Here is a 10,000-nt window from a genome sequence, read left to right as displayed (position 1 = left end):
AAATTCCTGGCAGAAAACAGACTCTATGTCAGCAGCTGCTATAGTTATATTTTTTCGCCATTATCAAGCTTTCTCCATAGAGCCTGTTAGCATAGCTTCCAAGCAATATGGCGGACGTTAAGTTTCGATTCTGGGAGTGAGTTCCGAGCCAACTCACTCCCGCTTTCAGTGGCTCCTCGTCCTCACCGCCGCCGACAGGCAGGCCTTATGTCTCAGCCAGCGCTAGCGGCCCCGGTGGCCAGCGGCCGCAGCAGCCAAAACTCAAGACCGGCCTGTCGGCAGCAGCCATCTCGCTGCTATATTTGTATTTTTTCGCCATTATTGAGCTTTCTCCATAGAGTTTTACACCGCTATCCGCAACAGCTTCCAGTGGCTCCTCGTCCTTACCGCCGCCGACAAGGCAGGCCTTATGTCTCGGCCAGCACTAGCGGCCACAGCAGCCAAAACTCAAGACCAGCCTGTTGGCAGCAGCCAAAACTCAAGACCAGCCTGTTGGCAGCAGCCATCTCTCCGCTATATTTATATTTTTTTGCCATTATCGAGCTTTCTCCATAGAGCCTGTTAGCATAGCTTCCAACCAATATGGCGGACGTTAAGTTTCGATTCTGGGAGTGAGTTCCGAGCCAATGATCTGTGATTGGTCTGTAGCTTCAGTGGTCGAAAATATGTGGAACTGGCGTTGTAGTTTCACACCGCTAACCGCAACAGCTTCCAGTGACGCAATATGACAATATTTGCGTCACTGGAAGCTCCTTTTCAGACTTAGAAATACAGAACTTTCCAGTCTCAGGGGGAAATGAGGGCTGGATGCACGACCATTCAAAAATACTACCAGTTTACTACTGATACAATGCTTAATGCAAATGGGTGAAGTATCCCTTTAACTGCAGCATTAAGTGTAGGGTAAATGGTTTGAGGGAGTCTTGTTGTTATTGGGCAAGGGTCAAGCATTAGCTTAGAGACTTTGCGCTCGGTCAGAGGGAGGTGTAATGTAAGTGAGGCACTACTGGTTGGTGCCTGTGGGCTAAGTTGTTCAGGCTCAGAAAACAACAGGAAACAGTTTTGTTCATCAGCAGCGCTTCATGACTCTGCAGTAGGTTTTTTATGACTCTGCAGGAGGTTTTTATGACTCTGCAGGAGGTTTTTAGGGTAACTAAAGCCAACCTGTTCAGGGAGGAAGTAACTTAAGCCCTCCTGTATGTGTGTGTTTGAGTGTGTGTATGGTTGGGGGTGTGTGTGTGAGGTTATACTGACTGTGGTCACTGTAAAATGTCGGCCAGCTTCTCCTGGTAAAACTCATAGTTGTCTTTGCAGTCCTCCCACAGGTTCAGAGGTTGTTCTTCGTTCTCCACAAACGTCTCCCAGGTGTATGAGAAGTCCAGTGGCTTCATCACTCTCAGCTTACAGCCAGCAGCGTGCAGCATTTTCAGTCCGTCTTGGATCTCTGACTCCTCCCACTCAAACAGACGAGCAGCGAACACGCTCAGTTTGATGTTTTTCCTCACTTTTAACACCTCAGCGATCTTCGCTGCACAAGCAGAGCATGGACTGGACGACACATACCTGTGAGTGCAGAAAGGGATGTAAGTAATATTTATATCTATGACTTTATAAATGAATCTACACTAACACATTACAGAAATAATTGATCTTCTTCATAATGATCTGGTATGATTATGAAGCTCTCATCGAGTTTCAGGATTAACTTGAGTCATATAAGCTTTGAGTCCAGACTGAAGTTACTAAGCCTTGTATATCTGATGGTGAAACAGAGCTCAGTACCAGGTCACAGTGTATTTGAGAGCTGGGTCATAGTGAGGAATACACTGTGTAAAGAAGGCCTCCTCCACATGCGGTCCTGTGTGTTCGTCCTCCAGATATCCTCTCAGCAGCCCATCAGCCATGTCTCCTCTGTCCACCAGGTAACACAGGAACGTCTTATTACGGCCTGACGAGTACTCCACGTTCTTAAACTGGAACTTAAAGACGAAAGGATCGATCCGGTCTCTATAGAGAACAGAATCTATATCAGCATACATGTTTATATCAGCATTATTATTTGTATCTGATATTTGATCTGCAAGGATCAAAAGTTTGATCTGAAGTTTGTGTGTACTAACACAAGTATGAACATAACGAATGTATGGTTCTGTATCCACAGATTGACCATCACATCCTATTACAGAGACTGGAAAAAACACTTGGAATAACATGGAGGGCTTTAAATTAATTTAAATCCTATGTTAATGATGAGTCATTATATATGCTTCCTCTGGGTAATATTATAAGGAAACACCCAAAACATTTTCATTGTTATGCAGATGAAACTCAGCTATACATAAAAATGAAGAATGATAAGCCAGTTATGAAAACTAGAAATGTGCCTTAAGGACGTTTGGACCTGGATGACCAGAAATTGTTTTGCAACACAACTCAAACAAGATTGAAGTTATTGTGCTAGGCCCTTAAAACCTCAGAGAGACTTTATCTGATGATACGACTGTCCTTAATGACATCAGTTATCAGGCCTGCTCGTGGTACCTACGGTCTCTAAATGTACTATGGAAGGTAGAGCCTTCAGTCATCAGGCCTGCTCGTGGTACCTACGGTCTCTAAATGTACTATGGGAGGTAGAGCCTTCAGTTATCAGGCCTGCTCGTGGTACCTACGGTCTCTAAATGTACTATGGGAGGTAGAGCCTTCAGTTATCAGGCCTGCTCGTGGTACCTACGGTCTCTAAATGTACTATGGGAGGTAGAGCCTTCAGTTATCAGGCCTGCTCGTGGTACCTACAGTCTCTAAATGTACTATGGGAGGTAGAGCCTTCAGTTATCAGGCCCCTCTCTGTTGGAATCATTCACCAGCAAGGGTCCAGGAAGCAGACACACTCCTATTCATGCTGCTATAGGCTTGGACTACCGTGGGAACAGGCATCCCCTCCCCCCTCCCCTCCCCCCTCTCTCGCTGTGCACTCACATCATATTACTGCATGTCACTATCTGTTAATCTTAGTTACTAACCACATCTTTTCCTAGGAGCTCCTGAGCTCTCGTAGGTTCCTCTGGATCGTTGGTGGGGATTGCCCCCCGTTTGTCTTTATCCTTATCTCAGGGATCAGATCAGATCTCTCAGATCAGACTCTACAGATCAGACTCTACAGATCAGATCTCTCACATCAGATTCTACAGATCAGACTCTACAGATCATCACTATTTATTAAATACTAGTTTTTTAAAAACTCACCCAGCGATGATTTCAAATGGAGGAAGTTCCATCGGTTCCACCTGAAGTTCTCCATTCTCTCCGTTACTCGTTGCAGCCTCAGAGGAAACTTCTCCTCCATCCTTATCTCCTTCATTCCTCACCTCCTTCACCACTTCAGCTGACTCCTTCTCTTTCCTCTCCTTCCTCTTTGTTACAGAACGACTTTTATCGGCCATTATGAGTTCAGAACGTCTCTGTGGAGATAAAGAAGTGAACAGAGTAGACACAGAGAGAGAGCTGCACTAAAACTGACTGAGGGACGAGACAGAGAGAGAGTGTGGGTGAGCGTGGGGGGGGAATGTGAGCGGGTGAAAGAGTTTGTGTGTGTGGGGGGGAGGAGAGGGACAGGTGGGAGTTAGTGGGGGGGGGCAGGGGAGTGAGGGAGTGACAGAGAGGGGGTAAGTGAGGGGGAGAAAGGGGTGTGTGTGAGGGGGGAGACCTCCCATCTTTAATGACACATTTCTGTTCTTGTTTTAAATGTGTTTTTTATTTTAAATTATTAAAATGTTTTTTTTATATTTCTGTTATATTTTTTATCATTTCTAAAACAAAACGTTTATTATTTTGTTAAAGTAATCTGTGTGACCTTTGACCTTTGAAGGACATAGGTCACACCGTCTGCTGTTTGATCCTAAAGGGTGTTTCTGTGTTTTTCAGGTTGTTAGAGGAACTCTGAATATTTCATGTTTCAATAAGTTTCAAATTTTCTTGTTCAGCTTCAGTCTATAAATATGTGAAGCTGCAGCACCTTTAAAGGCTCCTGTAACATGCAGACGCAGGCGGGCAGCTGCTGCAGCTCTATTTACAGACTGTAGGGGGAGGGGGGGAGGTAATCTGTATCATGGCAGGAAGATTTAAAGTTCACTGACACATGTACAAAATGATATACATGTAAATACTGGAGGATAAACATGAATAAACATTTGAAATGTTATTTTAATATAAACCCTGTGTTGGAGTTGTATCAAGTCAACTTTGGTTATATTCTTTAATAATTATACTTAATTATTAATAATATAAATAAAATATCATTAAACTATGTTTAATCTCATTTTGGGGCACCAACCTGTAATCAGGTAAATATAACCAAAATATCACTCAAATCAGTCTCAAATTAGTTATTTAATTACTAATATTATTAATAATGAATAACTATATTTAATAAATTGAAGGCGTGAAATCCGTACACAAAGCCTTCGCACCCAGCTTATATCACAATGTAAATACACCAGTAACCACAAACAACTGCTCTCTTAAATTATAACAGAATTTATTTAAACAAAGCAACATCAATCCAAAATCAATGAACTTAATTAAACAAATAACTATTATAAACTAATCTAAGCAACAAACATTATCAAGCAAAGGCTTGTGGATGAGGTGTGAATGTAGGTGTGTGTGTGTGTGTGTGTGTGTGTGTGTGTGTGTGTGTGTGTGTGTGTGTGAGGGAGAGAGAGAGAGAGAAAGAGGGAAGAAGAAAGGGGGGGAGATGGCTTCGTACCCTCGTGGTCGTTCACGATGGCGCAAACCTAACAAAGACCTGGGTGCGTGCACGTGTGGATGAAAGGGAGAGAAAAGGTTACTTCGTCCCACGTGGTCGCCCTTCCGATGGCACACACCTAACAAAGGCCTAAATGTGGCCTTAAGGTCTAAAAGAGACTGAGTTCGGCCCTACACAATCTGTGTCTCTGAGGCGTCTGGATAGCCGCGAGTGTATAGATCTCTGTGCGTAATGGCGCGGTGGTGGAGTTGGTCTCCAGATGTACGTTTACACAGGAATATGTGTGTATGTGTGTGCGTAGAAGGGGAAATAAAAGAGAATAAAAGAGAAATGCGTGCCTGAAGAGGCCGGATCACAGTCCGACTCCCGCGCCACAACTCGGAGTAATTCCCTTCATTCACAGAAACAAACCAATAGCCGAATTCAGGTTAATACAGCTTACACTGGCCTTTCTGATCAGAAGAGTAATACCCGGTTATAACGCTGTTACGCTAAACACATATAGGACGCAGCGGTCCGAAACAACAAGAGTTTTAAACAGTTAAAACTCAGGACGATTGGTGAAAGGAAAAGAGTCCGGCGATGGAGCAGATCTTCTGTCCGTCCTGGTGCAGAGGCGTCTGATGGCGGCGAGGCTCCCTTACGGCGAGAGCGGCTTCGTTGGTTCTCCGTCGAGTGGAAAGATGTCCTTTGATGTCCTTTCGTTGCAGGACGGAATAAGACCGTTATCTTTCTGATAATCTGTTATAGTCTGACGCTCTCCGAGAAACTGAGATGCGTTCACTGGACAATCCGAGCTCGGAATTTAGAACACTGCCGGCCGCGGATTACCTGCGCGCCAAAACTTAAAACAAAGGAAGATTGTTGCAGGAAACAGGAGATCTTCTTGGGTCTCCGAGCACCGAAGGTCAGCGCGTGAAAGAGAGCGAGCAATGGAAGTCTTGGAGTTTTGTAGCCTGGCCTGCTCCATGGGGGTCTACCTCAGGTCCCCTCCAATGAGGAGAGAGAGGTTCCGGTCCCCCCTTTACTTCACACGTAGGTGTGAAGTACCACAGGGGATTCTGGGATTAAGAGTCCTTTTAGGCCTCTTTGTGATCTCAGTGAATAACTCAAATGAGGCTTTTACAGAGGTGCAGGCCCAAGTCCATTGCTTGACTGTTCTAAGCCTGCGTGGCCCAACATCCCCCCTTTGTCCTGAAGAATGGGATTGCGGGTCGCGGTCTTTAGGGCAAATAGGGCCAACAGTCCATGCGTGAGGAGACAAATTTTCAAATAGTTAGTGAGCCAAAAGTCCATACATTTTGAGAGGCATTCGGTCTGGGCAGACACTGAGGTAAAGTCTGGGCAGACTGTCTAACTATGTCTAAAGCTAGGCATAAAACATAACCAGGCATTAGCAAAGCTTTGCTACTCAAGGTGCATTCTTTAACAAAACAAATGAAACAAACAGACAAAAGGAGGGGAGAAAGAGAAGAGTATAAGGTGTAGATTTGTGGGCTAACTCCTAGCCTGGGCAGGAGTAAGCCTGTGGGAAGGTGTTTGTGGCATGTAGGTGTGTAAATGTACATGTACATTATGTGTCTCCCTACCAATGTCAAAACACAAAACAGGGACTAGGAAACATTCATGTCGGTAGAGTGACATTGTTGTGTTTCTAGAATGGAGGCTACACCCCCACTCCTATGTGGAGTCAGAATCGGGTTCTCTGTAAGCGAGGGAGTCCTTAGGGAGCTCGTAGGAACTCCGATTATACCTACCCTTCTGTCTCAGACTACGGCCATCCCGAGAGTTCCGTTCGGATCTGGTAGCGATCAGTTCTCCAGGCTGGAACCTACTCTGTGGTTGAGTCCCACCCCCCTGGCTCTGTTCTCTATTCTGCCGGTGATATGGTCTCTTATTCTTAGCACAAGGCAACTTGTTGCCCTCACGTGACACGTGGCGTAAGCGCGTCTGCCAGACCGCCTGTGCGAATCTCTTGATCTCTTTCATACTAAGCTGATGTGTACGACTATGCAGGGTGACATCTGAACGCACGCAGCCATGCAGATTGTGCATGAAGATGGACTTGAAAGTTGGGTTCTCTTCCAAACCTGGAGCCTTACGTCCCTGGAAATATGCAGATCTAAGTCGCCAGTAATAATCTTTGGGGGCCTCATGCTTCTGATGCAAGACACTGAAAGCACTAAGAAGGGCAGATGCAGGGTCAATGTAGGTGGAGTATTCCTGGCGCAAAGCATTGCAGAGCGCAGAGTACTGGTATCTGATCTCAGGCTGAAGGGTAGTCGTGAAGTTACGGACACTCTTGGAAGTTGTCTTCCAGATCAGCCTGAGTTTTTCTCTTGTGGATGCATCAGGTACCTCACTGAGACACAGGTTAATCTCTCTGAGGTAATCATCGATGCAGAGGTCTGAGTTATCTGGATCAAACCGCTCTACATCCTGTGCCATAGATTCAATGAGCCTTATGCGCATTCTTTGATCTCTGGGTAGAAGGGAGCCATCCCAGTCATCTGAGGTTTGGATATTCCTTAGCCGTGAATCCTGCAATGGGAACCTACAGGTAGCAGGAGGGGGCCTGGTGTTATCTCTGCCTCTGGGGGCTGAGAAGTCACCCCCCTTCCTATGTGGTGATTCAAACCTGTGAAGGTGTGAAAGGGTGTCACAGTTGTCAGAGAACTGGGGCGTTTCCCCAAGGAACGGGGCTCCACAGTCAAAATCAGGGAAAACTAGACTTATTTCCTCAGTCCTTGGGTTATCCTGGCTGCTCGGTTCTTTACTGAGCTTTTTCAGCAGGGTTGTTTGATCTCTTAAGGGGCTTGGTCCAGGATCAGAGTCATATCCTGACGATGTGTCTTGCTCCATGCTTACCTGTGCTCCCTGAATTAATTCAAACATGTCCAACACTTTCTGCTTGGCAGTTTGTAAGTGCTGATTAACAGATTTGTTTCCTTTCTGCAAGGATCGGACCTTTGGTGGGAGTGTCCCCATGAAATCACGGACACTCCTAGCCGTAGTCTTCCAGATCTGTTTCAGTTTTTCATGTGAGGACGCATGAGGCAGGTCAAGGAGACAATGGTCAACTTCTCTAAGGTAATCGTTAATACTTGAATCTGGGCTATCTGGGTCAAAACGCTTCAGATCTTTGGCCTGAGGTTCTATCTGCCTGGTTCGCAGGCCCTGACCCGAAGGCTGGCGAGGGTCGTCCGATTCGTCTGATGAATCGTAAGCCCTGTGGTTGTCACGGTAGTAGGGTTGTAACCGTGGCGGGGTTTGTGTTCGGCTCAGACGTGGCCGTCTATCGTGGGACAGGTAGCGTTCGGTGCCCAATTGGGCCCGTGTCTCCTCCCTGTCTCTAGGGGGAGTAAAGCCTCTCATCCTGCGGGGTGAGGGTTCTCTTCGCTCAAAGCGTATGGCGGAACGCGGGGGCCCTTCCTCTTTACTCATCCTACTCTTTACCGGGTGGTCTGAGGACGTGGGCGCTTTTGTGCCTGGGTCGACCCGGCGGTGCCTTCCCCTCTCCTCCAGATCCTGCAACATGTCTGTCTCCCTCCTCCAGGGGCTTGGTTCGGTCTCCCATCCTTCATCTGAGGTTTCCTCATCTGATCTGGGGGCTGAAGTCCTTCTCTGCCTGTCCTGAACTCTGGGTACCATATCACTTCGTTTCCTCTGTTCGGCCAGTTTGCTGCTTTCGTGCAGTGTTTTATTCTCCTCCTGCAGGGCCTTGCAATTTTCCTGCAAGGTCTTTAGTTTATCCTGCATTCTTTCGAAGTCGTCCCGCAGGATCTGTCCTTCTTCTAGTACCCGGGCTAGCTGTTCCCGGTGTATCTCATTCTGCACATTTGATTTGCGCTGATAAAGGAGGAGAATTTCGCCTAGAACATCTGAAGCTGTACGTGTTGGCTTCCCAGTTGGTTGATTTGCATATTCAACCAAGCCCTTTAGTCTCTTTTCACATGTGCTGAGGGTGTAGGAGTTCAGGCTGTCGAGCTGCTCTATAGGGAGGTGGATAAGATTAGCAACTACGTCTTGAAGGGGTGGATCGTCTGATCCATAGTGAGCTTTGGCCCATAGTTGATGTATGTCTTCTGCATACATTCTGTCTTTATTAGGGGTGAGCCTGGCTCTGTGGTTGACAAGATCAACTAGCTCTTCTAACTTCTTATCACTAATGCTAATTGACTAGCTATATAGGTTGGCACTCTCCTCTGAGGAGAGGTTCGTCAGACCGGCAGCAGTTTCTTGCAGTGCTGCGTCGTCTGATCCAAAAGGAGTCTCAGCTCCCGACTCACCTAGGGTCTTGGTACACAAGAGCAAATCTTATCTAAGTTTCCCAACTGATCACTGCAGTCTATCCTGGAAGATAGGAGAGGGGATTCACACCTCAAGTCCTCAAAGGAAGGGAGGAACTCACACCTCTCAGACAGCTGGCTATGCCACAATGATGAGGTTACACTCTCATCTGGCCAAATGGCTCTCAAACAACAAGGAGCACCACAATCCTTTAGTCGAATACTTCAGGATCAAAATCTAGATTAATGCAACAAATCAAGTTCCTTGATAAAGTCACACTAGCTGCATCATTATGTCCAATTGTTGTATAGACCCAAAGGGGACAACAGTTACGGCTTTAACCATTAACTAACAACATAAAACACAACTAAGCCACAGCTTGATGTCTGCTTTGCTTAAACCACAAAAAAATTAAAGAAAATATAATTTTCTTCCGAAGGATCCTTTTTAGGATTTTAAGTTTGGATTACTGTGCATTAACAGTGCAATAAAGCTGGTTTATTGAAGGCCTCACACGGGGCACCATTTGTTGGGGTTGTATCAAGTCAACTTTGGTTATATTCTTTAATAATTATACTTAATTATTAATAATATAAATAAAATATCATTAAACTATGTTTAATCTCGTTTTGGGGCACCAACCTGTAATCAGGTAAATATAACCAAAATATCACTCAAATCAGTCTCAAATTAGTTATTTAATTACTAATATTATTAATAATGAATAACTATATTTAATAAATTGAAGGCGTGAAATCCGTACACAAAGCCTTCGCACCCAGCTTATATCACAATGTAAATACACCAGTAACCACAAACAACTGCTCTCTTAAATTATAACAGAATTTATTTAAACAAAGCAACATCAATCCAAAATCAATGAACTTAATTAAACAAATAACTATTATAAACTAATCTAAGCAACAAACATTATCAAGCAAAGGC

The 10,000-nt window shown here is 45.2% G+C and overlaps 1 protein-coding gene across 1 annotated transcript in view; it reads right to left on the bottom strand.

Moving 5' to 3' along the window:
• The window catches only part of apobec2a (apolipoprotein B mRNA editing enzyme, catalytic polypeptide-like 2a), a 6,264-nt gene extending 2,680 nt beyond the window's left edge, over positions 1 to 3,584 (bottom strand). The window contains exons 1-3 of the mRNA XM_065955309.1: positions 3,244 to 3,584; positions 1,783 to 2,007; positions 1,255 to 1,563 (exon numbers count right to left, since the gene is read on the bottom strand). Coding sequence (XP_065811381.1) covers positions 1,260 to 1,563; positions 1,783 to 2,007; positions 3,244 to 3,440 — 726 coding nt within the window. The 5' untranslated portion in view covers positions 3,441 to 3,584 and the 3' untranslated portion in view covers positions 1,255 to 1,259. The remainder of the gene's footprint in view (positions 1 to 1,254; positions 1,564 to 1,782; positions 2,008 to 3,243) is intronic.
• Positions 3,585 to 10,000: the final 6,416 nt, after the last annotated feature.

The sequence above is a fragment of the Labrus bergylta genome, chromosome 5 (assembly GCF_963930695.1).
Source record: "Labrus bergylta chromosome 5, fLabBer1.1, whole genome shotgun sequence".
Classification (NCBI taxonomy): domain Eukaryota; kingdom Metazoa; phylum Chordata; class Actinopteri; order Labriformes; family Labridae; genus Labrus; species Labrus bergylta.
Note: the sequence above shows the minus strand (reverse complement) of the source record. Positions and strands in the feature narration are given on the sequence as shown.